This window comes from Salvelinus namaycush, chromosome 32, assembly GCF_016432855.1.
Source record: "Salvelinus namaycush isolate Seneca chromosome 32, SaNama_1.0, whole genome shotgun sequence".
NCBI lineage: Eukaryota > Metazoa > Chordata > Actinopteri > Salmoniformes > Salmonidae > Salvelinus > Salvelinus namaycush.
Genome location: NC_052338.1, coordinates 26,618,102 through 26,631,930, shown reverse-complemented (window position 1 = coordinate 26,631,930; position 13,829 = coordinate 26,618,102). Strand labels below are relative to the sequence as shown.

The 13,829-nt window shown below is 44.0% G+C and overlaps 1 protein-coding gene across 3 annotated transcripts in view; it reads right to left on the bottom strand.

Moving 5' to 3' along the window:
• Positions 1 to 13,323, bottom strand: part of LOC120027452 (tubulointerstitial nephritis antigen-like) — a 65,366-nt gene extending 52,043 nt beyond the window's left edge. Inside the window, exons 1-2 of one of the 3 annotated variants that reach the window (XM_038972392.1) lie at positions 13,143 to 13,323; positions 3,700 to 4,010 (exon numbers count right to left, since the gene is read on the bottom strand). In XM_038972392.1, the coding sequence (XP_038828320.1) occupies positions 3,700 to 4,003 (304 nt within the window). In that variant the 5' untranslated portion in view covers positions 4,004 to 4,010; positions 13,143 to 13,323. The remainder of the gene's footprint in view (positions 1 to 3,699; positions 4,011 to 13,142) is intronic. The other 2 variants (XM_038972390.1, XM_038972391.1) reach the window with 2 other exon arrangements.
• Between the last annotated feature and the right edge of the window lie 506 nt (positions 13,324 to 13,829).

Sequence of the window (13,829 nt, the reverse complement as noted above, 5' to 3'; positions counted from 1 at the left end):
ACCCTGGCTGTGAGGTGTGTAGTGAGAGAGTTAACAGTAACACCCTGGCTGTGAGGTGTGTAGTGAGAGAGTTAACAGTAACAGCCTGGCTGTGAGGTGTGTAGTGAGAGAGTTAACAGTAACACCCTGGCTGTGAGGTGTGTAGTGAGAGAGTTAACAGTAACACCCTGGCTGTGAGGTGTGTAGTGAGAGAGTTAACAGTAACACCCTGGCTGTGAGGTGTGTAGTGAGAGAGTTAACAGTAACATCCTGGCTGTGAGGTGTAGTGAGAGAGTTAACAGTAACATCCTGGCTGTGAGGTGTGTAGTGAGAGAGTTAACAGTAACAGCCTGGCTGTGAGGTGTGTAGTGAGAGAGTTAACAGTAACATCCTGGCTGTGAGGTGTAGTGAGAGAGTTAACAGTAACATCCTGGCTGTGAGGTGTGTAGTGAGAGAGTTAACAGTAACAGCCTGGCTGTGAGGTGTGTAGTGAGAGAGTTAACAGTAACATCCTGGCTGTGAGGTGTGTAGTGAGAGAGTTAACAGTAACACCCTGGCTGTGAGGTGTGTAGTGAGAGAGTTAACAGTAACACCCTGGCTGTGAGGTGTGTAGTGAGAGAGTTAACAGTAACACCCTGGCTGTGAGGTGTGTAGTGAGAGAGTTAACAGTAACACCCTGGCTGTGAGGTGTGTAGTGAGAGAGTTAACAGTAACACCCTGGCTGTGAGGTGTGTAGTCAGAGAGTTAACAGTAACACCCTGGCTGTGAGGTGTGTAGTGAGAGAGTTAACAGTAACACCCTGGCTGTGAGGTGTGTAGTGAGAGAGTTAACAGTAACATCCTGGCTGTGAGGTGTGTAGTGAGAGAGTTAACAGTAACAGCCTGGCTGTGAGGTGTGTAGTGAGAGAGTTAACAGTAACATCCTGGCTGTGAGGTGTGTAGTGAGAGAGTTAACAGTAACACCCTGGCTGTGAGGTGTGTAGTGAGAGAGTTAACAGTAACAGCCTGGCTGTGAGGTGTGTAGTGAGAGAGTTAACAGTAACAGCCTGGCTGTGAGGTGTGTAGTGAGAGAGTTAACAGTAACATCCTGGCTGTGAGGTGTGTAGTGAGAGAGTTAACAGTAACAGCCTGGCTGTGAGGTGTGTAGTGAGAGAGTTAACAGTAACACCCTGGCTGTGAGGTGTGTAGTGAGAGAGTTAACAGTAACACCCTGGCTGTGAGGTGTGTAGTGAGAGAGTTAACAGTAACAGCCTGGCTGTGAGGTGTGTAGTGAGAGAGTTAACAGTAACACCCTGGCTGTGAGGTGTGTAGTGAGAGAGTTAACAGTAACAGCCTGGCTGTGAGGTGTGTAGTGAGAGAGTTAACAGTAACACCCTGGCTGTGAGGTGTGTAGTGACAGAGTTAACAGTAACATCCTGGCTGTGAGGTGTGTAGTGAGAGAGTTAACAGTAACATCCTGGCTGTGAGGTGTGTAGTGAGAGAGTTAACAGTAACAGCCTGGCTGTGAGGTGTGTAGTGAGAGAGTTAACAGTAACACCCTGGCTGTGAGGTGTGTAGTGAGAGAGTTAACAGTAACACCCTGGCTGTGAGGTGTGTAGTGAGAGAGTTAACAGTAACACCCTGGCTGTGAGGTGTGTAGTGAGAGAGTTAACAGTAACACCCTGGCTTTGTGGTGTAGTGAGAGAGTTAACAAAGGGTTTTGAAGTGTCTGTCCTATATCTAGGAGACATAAGAAAGCTCAGAAAATATTGTATTTTTTTGGGACACATATTTAACCCTTTATTTTTGTTGGCACAAAACGACCTCCATACTTCCATTCATTTGTATGGGTTACCTCCAGACGAGTCCCGTGGCACGTAGATTCAAATATTGGTTTGTAGCCTACATGGTTTCGGACGCTACAGTACAGACAGTTGGCACATCAGCGTTACCGACTTCAGACGAGTCCCATGACACTATAGACGTTTTCGTGAGAAGAACAATTTTCAGGATGTCTCATAGTCTGACAAACACAGCCATAGCTGCAGATACGGTGGGCCGACATCGGCAGATGTGGTGGATTGAGACGCAGCCCATATAAAAAATAGATATCTCTAGCTTAAACTGAATGGATTTTGATGGGGATTTTTTAATTATGTTTCTTACAGTATATTAACTCACGAGTGTATCGATAAACTCTTCTTAACTCCATCACTACTCCATAGTGGTTCTGTGGAGTGGGAACTAGGAGAGGTGAACCTAAACCGAACCCTAATCCTTAACGTCAGCTAATGGTTCTGTGTTGGACCTAGGAGAGGTGAACCTAACCCTAAACCTAACCCTTAAGCTAATAGTTCTGTGGAGTGGGAACTAGTGTAACCGATGTGAAATGGCTAGCTAGTTATCTGTGGTGCGCGCTAATAGCGTTTCAATCGGTGACGTCACTCGCTCTGAGACATTGAAGTAGTTGTTCCCCTTGCTCTGCAAGAGCCGCAGCTTTTGTGGCGCGATGGGTAACGATGCTTCGTGGCGAGGAGAGGGACGGAAGCTATACTGTTACATTGATGCTGTTGACCTGGATCACTTGTTGCTGCAGAAAAGGAGGAGGTCAAAAGGGGGGTGAGTGTATGATTTGTCTTGATTTGAATGAATAGGTTTTGGAATTTATCCTACCTGGGGGAAAGAGAAAGGAGTGACACCTTAATTTCTCAGCTGTCTGAGCTGCTCTCTGAGAAGGTGAGCTGAGAGATGGGAAAGAGCAAGTGAGGTAGAGAGTGAGAAATTAAGGTGGCACTCCTTTCTCTTTCCCCCATCTCCCATAGGCTAAGGTGTGTTAATCTCTTTTGGGAAACGCAACCTCCCTGTCATCTAGCGAGCACATACCTACCTCGACCTCTCCCTACCTCCTGTCCCGTTCCCGTCGCCTATCTCTCCCTCTCTCTGCATAGTGTGCATCCTTTCTCCTGACCTCCCCCCTCCCTCTGTCTCAGACAAATAAGAAGACTACTGTAGTTCCTGGTCTCTTCTCAGGTTGGGCCCTGCTGCCAGCAGAACATTTTACACCTCCACAACAACTAGCAGAGTTATAGTGTATGTGAAGCATGTTTATACTGTGAAAGCAGAGAAAGTGAACCAGTGAACCCTTGTTGCGCTAATCTCTTTTGACTCATCACATACACTGCTGCTACTGTCTATTGTCTATCCTGTTAACTAGTCACTTTATCCATACCTATATGTACACATCTACCTTAATTACCTCGTACCCCTGCACATCGACTCGGTACTGGTCCCCTGTGTATATAGCCAAGTTATCGTTACTCATGTGTATTTATTCTTTGAGTTAATAGAGTTAATTTTTCTTTCTGCATTTTTGGGAAGCGTCCGTAAGCACTTCCCTGTTAGTCTACACCTGTTGTTTGTGAAGCATGTGACAAATAACATTTTATTTTACCACAGTGTGCTAAGGTTTCACAGGCCAATGGGACCTCCTACCTAATGTACTGTGACAGTTGAACACATAACTTTTCCTGTGCGTAGGATTAGCAGTTGGTAGTTGTCATTCATTCAGTAGTCCCATACTAGCCACTCAGTGTAAGACCTGTATACTTTGGCTACTCTACAGGTCTGCCACTGTACTGGGCCTTTCTGTTTGAATCCTAAGTGGCAGACCCATACACACACCATACGACCCCCCCCACCCGCCGCCTCACACCCTCCTCCCCACACACACCCTCTCACTTACCAATGAAAGGGGGTGAGATGCCCAGACAGTGGCCCCAGAAGTCAGGGCAGCAGTCGGAGACGGTGCGGTTACAGAACAGGTCACAGTAACAGATGGTGTCCAGGTAGGGCACCGTACACTGATCCTCACGACCCGGGCAGCAGCCACCCCGCTGCTCGCAGTACGACCCAAACGGGTCCCTGATTCCCCCCATGTGCAGCGGGCTCATCAGTTCCCTCTTGGTCCTCCTGGATGCGCCTCTGGCCACCATGCTCTCCGCCACCACCAGGAGGAGCACCACTGCTATGGCCGCTAGAAGCTTCATTTCTACCCTGACAGAAGGGACAAAGAAGAACATCTGTTAGGATGCTGTGAGCAGGTCAGAAGTTGTTATGTAGACACTGATAGAGTGTCAGGTCAGACATTTGTCAAAATCCTAATAGATTATTTTGGAATAATTTGACAGGCCTAGTCCTGCTTAGAGATCAACAAGTGAGATATGTAGGTCTAACAGTAGGAGAATATATTCAAATCTAACACCAAGCCCAAAAGTCATACTCAGTGGGTCATTTAACAGCTGGAGAGAGTTCTTAGGAAGATGGAAGGAGGAGGAGCTGGAGAAAAAGCTGGAGAAGGAGGAGGAGGAGGATGAGGAGAAGGAGGAGGAGGTGGAGGAGGAGGAGGAGCTGGAGGAGGAGGAGCTGGAGGAGGAGGAGAAGGAGGAGGAGCTGGAGGAGGAGGAGGATGAGGAGAAGGAGGAGGAAGCCTGAGCTGTATGCCTACTCTGCAAGGTTTCCCTTCACAGTGGACTCTGACTGAAATATCAACCCGTGATAACACCCACGTTCATCTTGTTCCTTTATGAAACAATCCACTCACAACCTTCAACAGGGTCATACAGTGTATCAAAAGCATCAACTAACTGTAATAACATACAAACATACATTTGATTTGATTTAAAGGGTGAACCTAGTGTAAGCAACTGATGATTAAAGTACTGTATTTGTTTAAACCGCTTCCTATGAGAGGTCTCAAGACAACAGAATACCTCTCGTTTCACAACTTTTTTAATACGGCCTGTCATTTGGGTTTAGATTATTTCAACATAACTAGTAAGAATAGTAACATAGCACCTTTTTATGTAATAAGCGTTTATAATCAACAAGTATGGAACATATCACTTTGTATATTATGTAGTTTTGACATACCTTGGATGATGATGGCAAAATGTAGATTTTCGCCTAAATAGACATACCCAAAGGTAATGAGAGGGCCATCAACAATAACTAGGAATGCTGCATACTCCAAAACAGAATAAAATCTCACCTTTCTGGTAAAAATAGCTATAAATTGTTGAGGTGTATACTCACTTTCGAAATTGGGGCGTTTACATCTAACAGGTTAGGTCAAGATTTTAAGGGACCTCTCCACAAAGCCTTACGCTACTCTTCAAAGAACTCTATAGCATTCACAGAATGTTCTACTGTATTTGAACAGTGCAAATCTATACTTTTGATGAAGAGAAAGGTAAAGCTGCAAAGATTGAACTGCCCAATACTGTTACTGTATTTCAATGGTTTCAGGTCTGAGACTAGACTGTGTCAATGTCCCAAATGACACCTTTTTCCCTATAAAGTGCACTACTTTTGACCAGGGACCATAGTACTCTGGTCAAAAGTAGTGCACTTTATAGGGAATAGGGTGCAGCCCTGGTCAAAAGTAGTGCACTATGTAGAGAATAGGGTTACATTTGGGACAAAGCCTGTAAGTGCTATAAATATGGCCCTCTGGGGTCTCTTTGCATAATACGTTGTTCGAAGCGGCCACACTAAAATAGCACTCAATGCAATACTTCACTGTTTATTAAAAAAGGGACATTCCACCACCGCTCAGTCAAAAACGGGGGTTGTGACATTATTATCATCAACATGAGAGTATAAGGCTATCACGTTATCATGGAAAAAAACTTTCTGCTGTCTGTCAGAGATAATCTGTCACGCTTCAGGAAATGTCCCAAAGAGCATGCCTCTTTCTCTCTCTCTCCATCCTGTCCTATACAGACCACGCCTCTCTCTATCCTGTCCTATATAGACCACGCCTCTCTCTATCCTGTCCTACAAACCACACCTCTCTCTATCCTATCCTACAGACCACACCTCTCTCTATCCTGTCCTACAGACCAGGCCTCTCTCTCCATCCTCTCCTACAGACCAGGCCTCTCTCTCCATCCTGTCCTACAAACCATGCCTCTCTCTATCCTGTCCTACAAACCACGCCTCTCTCTCTATCCTGTCCTACAGACCAGGCCTCCCTCTCTATCCTGTCCTACAGACCACGCCTCTATCCTGTCCTACAAACCAGGCCTCTCTCTCTATCCTGTCCTACAGACCACGCCTCTATCCTGTCCTACAGACCAGGCCTCCCTCTCTATCCTGTCCTACAGACCACGCCTTTCTCTCTATCCTGTCCTACAGACCACGCCTCTATCCTGTCCTACAGACCAGGCCTCCCTCTCTGTCCTGTCCTACAGACCATGCCTCTCTCTGTCCTGTCCTACAGACCACGCCTCTCTCTATCATGTCCTACAGAGCACATGTACTATATATACAGTTGAAGTCGGAAGTTTACATACACCTTAGCCAAATACATTTAAACTCAGTTTTTCACAATTCCTGACATTTAATCCAAGTAAAAAATTCCCTGTCTTAGGTCAATTAGGATCACCACTTTATTTTAAGAATGTGAAATGTCAGAATAATAGTAGAGAGGATGATTTATTTCAGCTTTTATTTCTTTCATCACATTCCCATGGGGTCAAACGTTCCCATACCCTCAATTAGTATTTGGTAACATTGCCTTTAAATTGTTTATTTACTGGGTGACTTTCACTTTTACTTGAGTTATTTTCTATTAAAGGTATCTTTACTTTTACTCAAGTATGACAATTGAGTACTTTTTCCACCACTGCTAATAAGACACCTTTTGTCCAGCACTTGGACTGTTGTTGCATTGCATGCGCTATCACAACAGTCACTTGGCTGTTATTTGGAAAATTCCTACCTGGATCAGATGATCATGTGTGACAATATCACAGTATAATTAAACAGCTCGACAGTCAACAAATTAGCATCCAACAAGTATTGAAGAACCACCTTAAAACCTCTTAAGGATTAGCCCATTTCTTCAATTTTCACCTAAAATGACATACCCAAATCTAACTGCCTGTAGCTGTCACGGCCGTCGTAGGGAGGAGACCAAGGCGCAGCGTGGTATGCGTACATTCTCTTTATTATAAGAATGAACACTGAACAAAACAAAAAACCGAACCGCTATACAAAGAGTGCTGAACAGGCATAGACAAGACATAGACAAGAACCCACAAATACCCAAGGGAAAATGGCAACCTAAATATGGTCCCCAATCAGAGACAACGATAAACAGCTGCCTCTGATTGGGAACCAATTCAGGCCACCATAGACCTACATATGCCTAGACTTACAAACACCCCATGACATACAAAAACCCTAGACAATACAAAACAAGCATACCCACCCTCGTCACACCCTGACCTAACCAAAATAATAAAGAAAACATAGATAACTAAGGTCAGGGCGTGACAGTAGCTCAGGCCCTGAAGCAAGGATATGCATATTCTTTGTACCATTTGAAAGGAAACACTTTCACGTTTATGGAAATGTGAAAGGAATGTAGTAGAATATCACACAGTATATATCTGGTAAAAGATAATACAAAGAAAAAAACAACCGTTCTTTTATGTTTTTTTGTACCATCATCTTTGAAATGCAAGAGAAAGGCCATAATGTAAAGTCAGCAGAAAAAGAAACGTCCTCTCAATGTCAACTGCGTTTATTCTCAGCAAACTTAACATGTGTAAATATGTGTATGAACATAACAAGATTCAACAACTGAGACATAAACTGAACAAGTTCCACAGACATGTGACCAACAGAAATGGAATATTGTGTCCCTGAACAAAGGGGGGGTCAAAATCAAAAGTAACAGTCAGTATCTGGTGTGGCCACCAACTGCATTAAGTACTGCAGTGCATCTCCTCCTCATGGACTGCATCAGATTTGCCAGTTCTTGCCGTGAGATGTTAACCCACTCTTCCACCAAGGCACCTGCAAGTTCCCGGACATTTCTGGGGGGAATGGCCCTAGCCCTCACCCTCCGATCCAACAGGTCCCGGACGTGCTCAATGGGATTGAGATCCGGGCTTTTCACTGGCCATGGCAGATCACTGACATTCCTGTCTTGCAGGAAATCACGCGCAGTATGGCTGGTGGCATTGTCATGCTGGAGGGTCCCGTCAGGATGAGCCTGCAGGAAGGGTACCACGTGAGGGAGGAGGATGTCTTCCCTGAAACGCACAGCATTGAGATTATCTGCAATGACAACAAGCTCAGTCCAATGATGCTGTGACACACCACCCCAGATCATAACTGACCCTCCACCATACGGACCCTCCACCTCCAGAGTACAGGCCTCAGTGTAAGGCTCATTCCTTTGACGATAAACGCGAATCCGACCATCACCCCTGGTGAGACAAAACCGCAACTCGTCAGTGAAGAGCAGTTTTTGCCAGTCCTGTCTGGTACAGCAACGGGGGGTTTGTGCCCAAAGGCAACATTGTTGCCGGTGATGTCTGCTGAGGACCTGCCTTACAACAGGCCTACAAGCCCTCAGTCCAGCCTCTCTCCGCCTATTGCAGACAGTCTGAGCACTGATGGAGGGATTGGGCATTCCTGCTGTAACTCGGGCAGTTGTTGTTGCCATCCTGTACCTGTCCCGCAGGTGTGATGTTCGGATGAACCGATCCTGTGCAGGTGTTGTTACATGTGGTCTGCCACTGTCTTAGGCGTCTCACAGTACAGACATTGCAATTTATTGACCTGGCCACATCTGCAGTCCTCATGCCTCCTTGCGGCATGCCTAAGGCACGTTCACGCAGATGAGCAGGGACCCTCGGCATCTTTCTTTTGGTGTTTTTCAGAGTCAGTAGAAAGGCCTCTTTAGTGTCCTAAGTTTTCATAACTGTGACCTTAATTGCCTACCGTCTGTAAGCTGTTAGTGTATTAACGACCGTTAATTAATTGTTTATGGGTCATTGAACAAGCATGGGAAACAGTGTTTAAACCCTTTACAATGAAGATCTGTGAAGCTATTTGGATTTTTACGAATTTTCTTTGAAAGACAGGGTCCTGAAAAATTACGTTTTGGGCCACTAGATGGCATCATTGTTTGTGAAAAGTTTTAGACTGATCGAATGAACCATTGCATTTCTGTTCAAAATTTTGTGCCAAGACTGCCCAAATGTGCCGAATTTGTTTATTAATAACTTTTCATGTTAAAAAATTGTGCACTCTCCTCAAACAATAGCATGATATTCTTTAACTGTAACAGTTACTGTAAATTGGACAATTCAGGTAGATTAACAAGAATTTAAGCTTTCTGCCAATATCAGACATGTCTATGTCCTGGGAAATGTTGCCAGGTTTCCTCCAGATGTGACGCTTGGCATTCAGGCCAAAGAGTTCAATCTTGGTTTCATCAGACCAGAGAATCTGGTTTCTCATGGTCTGAGAGTCTTTCGGTCCCTTTTTGGCAAACTCCAAGTAGACTGTCATGTGCCTTTTACTGAGGAGTGGCTTCCGTTTGGCCATTCTACCATAAAGGCCTGATTGGTGGAGGGCTCCAGAGATGGTTGTCCTTCTGGAAGGTTCTCCCATCTCCATAGAGGAACTCTAGAGCTCTGTCAGAGTGACCATCGGGTTCTTGGTCACCTCCCTAACCAAGGCCCTTCTCCCCTGATTGCTCAATTTGGCCGGGCGGCCAGCTCTAGGAAGAGTCTTGGTGGTTCCAAACTTCTTCCATTTAAGAATGATGGAGGCCACTGTGTTCTTGGTGACATTCAATGCTGCAGACATGTTTTGGTTCCCTTCCCCAGATCTGTGCCTCGACACATCCTGTCTCAGAGCTCTACGGACAATTCCTTCGACCTCATGGCTTGGTTTTTGCTCTGACATGCACGGTTGACCAAGAAGGGCCTTGGTCAACCGTGGGACCATATATAGTCGGTTTGGTGCCTTTCCAAATCATGTCCAATCAATTGAATTTAGCACAGGTAGACTCCAATCAAGTTGTAGAAACATCTCAATGATGATCAATGTAAACAGGATGCACCTGAGCTCAATTTCGAGCTCAATTTCGAGTCTAATAACAAAGGTTCTGAATTCTTATGTTAATAAGGTATTTCTGTTTTGTATTTTTAATACATTTGCAAAAATGTTTAAAAAAAAATGTTTTTGCTTTGTCAGTATGGGGTATTGTGTGTAGATTACTGAGGATTTTTATTTAATAGATACATTTTAGAATAAGGCTCTAACGTAACAAAATGTGGAAAAAGTCAAGGAGTCTGAATACTTTCCAAAGGCACTGTACATAGACATAGAATCCCTGGTCACTTTAATACTGTTTATGAATATACTGCTTTACTCATTTCATATGTTTATACTGTATTCTATTTTATTGTATTTTAGTCAATGCCACTCCGACATGGAGAGAATCTTGACCACACCTTAACACAGCAGTGTATATATATATATATATGTATATATTTGCTATCCCTGATTGCCACGTTTTTTAGCTGGTGTGTGAACTCTCACTCTCTGCACAGCCATGGGACGGACATACAATGGCCCCCAGCCACATCTTATTGTGTGTGTTTGTGTGTGTGTGTATCATCAACACCACCATTACAAACACCATTACCAACCACCATCAGCACCAACCACTAACCACCATCAGCACCAAATATCATCACCACCATCATCAACCATCACCAACTACCATCACCAGCCCCAAACACCATCACCACCATGACCAACCACCATCAACACATCACCAAATACCATTAACACCATTACCAACCTCCACCATGACCAAGCACCATCACCAACTACCATTAACACCACCATCAACACCATGACCAAGCACCATCACCAACTACCAATAACACCACCATCAACACCATGACCAAACACCATCATCAACTACCATTAACACCACCATCAACACCATGACCAACTACCATTAACATCACCATTAACACCATGACCAACTACCATTAACACCACCATCAACACCATGACCAAACACCATCATCAACTACCATTAACACCATGACCAACTACCATTAACACCACCATCAACACCATGACCAAACACCATCATCAACTACCATTAACACCACCATCAACACCATGACCAACTACCATTAACACCACCATCAACACCATGACCAAACACCATCATCAACTACCATTAACACCATGACCAACTACCATTAACACCACCATCAACACCATGACCAACTACCATTAACACCACCATTAACACCATGACCAAACACCATCATCAACTACCATTAACACCATGACCAACTACCATTAACACCACCATCAACACCATGACCAAACACCATCATCAACTACCATCAACACCATGACCAACTACCATTAACACCACCATCAACACCATGACCAACTACCATTAACACCACCGTCAACACCATGACCAAACACCATCATCAACAACACCATGACCAAACACCATCATCAACTACCATTAACACCATGACCAAACACCATCATCAACTACCATTAACACCACCATCAACACCATGACCAACTACCATTAACACCACCATCAACACCATCACCAACTACCAATAACACCACCATCAACACCATGACCAAACACCATCATCAACTACCATTAACACCACCATCAACACCATGACCAACTACCATTAACATCACCATTAACACCATGACCAACTACCATTAACACCACCATCAACACCATGACCAAACACCATCATCAACTACCATCAACACCATGACCAACTACCATTAACACCACCATTAACACCATGACCAAACACCATCATCAACTACCATCAACACCATGACCAACTACCATTAACACCACCGTCAACACCATGACCAAACACCATCATCAACAACACCATGACCAAACACCATCACCAACTACCGAAAGGTTGCTAGATCGAATCCCCGAGCTAACAAGGTAAAAATCTGTTGCTCTGCCCCTGAACAAGGCAGTTAACCAAAATAAGAATTTGTTCTTAACTGACTTGCCTAGTTAAATAAAGGTGCAATTAAAATCTAATCCCTGTGAATATGATACGGCCTGCTGGGTCCAGTCTCGTTCCAGTTTCGTTCCAGTTTCGTTCCACGGTAACGCCTCAGACATACAGAATGGCACAGTACTGTAGTCAGCTGTAGCCTTGCTTTGGTTCCATGGTAGCGCCTCAGACATACAGAATGGCACAGTACTGTTGTCAGCTGTAGCCTTGCTGTTGATCCCTCCAGCACAGTAAAACAGGCATATGCAAGCCACCATAGCCTCATCGCACAACCAACTTATAGACATTCCACAGTTATTATAACCCATAACAACTGCAAATCAGAGGGATGCAGTGCCCTAGAACTAGCTGCTCAACAACTTCCAGAGTCCATTGCCGGCTGCCTGTCTGCCTCATATTGTATGGAGTCATGAGGGTAGAACACTGAACAAGCAGAACACACCCTGGTTTCATCTCACCTGGGCAGTATTATTCACCTGTGCTGAGACAGCCAGACAAACAAACACATGCACGCAAGCAAACACACACACACGCACACGCATAGACACACACACCACACACTCTCTTTTCTCTCTCACCTCACTTCACATACAGACAAATAGGATCAGCTGAACTTTGAAACATTGCTTCACAACCCACTAGGTAACTCAATCACTCACAGTCAGAATCAGTCTAAAAGCATTTCAATGGAGTGAGGTATTTCTAGAGAGTTCTAAGAGTGTGTCATGGAGTCCTTGAGTTCTGTTTACTTTTATTCTCATCTCAAGGATACACTAAAAAAAGCTACCATTTATTTTACAGGTGTCACACAAACCTGCCTTGGTATAAAACAGGAGACACAGTACAAAAACAAAATGAGCAATAATCTTAGTATCTAGAATACATAACAAGATGTACACTACACTTTCAGACATTTTTATGTCACTTGTTCCACATATCAAGTCTAATTTCGTAGTATTATATGTGGGTTAAATCCTTGTTTTTTTTATTAAACCTTTATTTAACTAGAAAACTAGTCAAACTCTGAAAACAAACTTTCCTAAGAATCTGATTAGGAAGCCTGAACATAACTGAAACTAGTCACAGTAAATGCTAATTACAATCACATTATAACAAAACTAGCATAGCCAAGGAAATCTAACTAGCTTTATTTATTTCGTTGTTTACCATCAAAACTATTTCCAAAATGTTTGTTAAAAAATGTTGATAATAATGTGAATCCTGGACCTGTCTGATCTGGCTCAGAGAGAGGGAAAGAGGTAATCCATTTTACCTTGTATGTGTGTTCTGTGGAAATCTCTCTTCTTGTTTGTAATCCAATAGAAAAACCCAGTCCTGTAAAAGATGATATTATTTTCTGCTGCTTTCTCGGTAATTCATACACAGAGAGAAAGTCTGTCTCCCTTTCTCCCTCACTCTCTTCTCATTCACTGCACTGTCAGGCTAAACAACTGAGTTATATATACTGTACAGCCGCTAAGTATGAACAAACCACTCCTCCCACTCCCTCCTTCACACTCTCTCTGCCCTATCCCCCTCACTCCTAGCCTAATCCTTCTTTTCTCTCTCTCTCTCTCTCTCTCTCTCTTGAATAAACCTAAAACAGTTATTTTCAAAAGCAACTGCCATTTAGCTCTTTCTTTCTATTTTGTCCCTATGATTTAGCTTTTTTAGTTTGTGACATCACCACGGGGTCATCCACTTGTTTCCCTTTGGCACAGTGACCACCTCGCTACCCCCTAGTGGTCACTAGAAAAACTTGAAAGGGTGGTTTGAAAAGACTCACCTGTACCGTGGTTAGCACAACTGCAGTAAAAACAGTAGCATTACTGTTACAAAATTATTCCACTGCTCTGTCGTTCGCTAAACTAACGTCCGTTGGCATGGTGTAGCGTTTGGTCAGAGCAAGGAGTCTGGGTAGCCAGGCAAAATGAACACACCTTTACAATATGTCCACTAT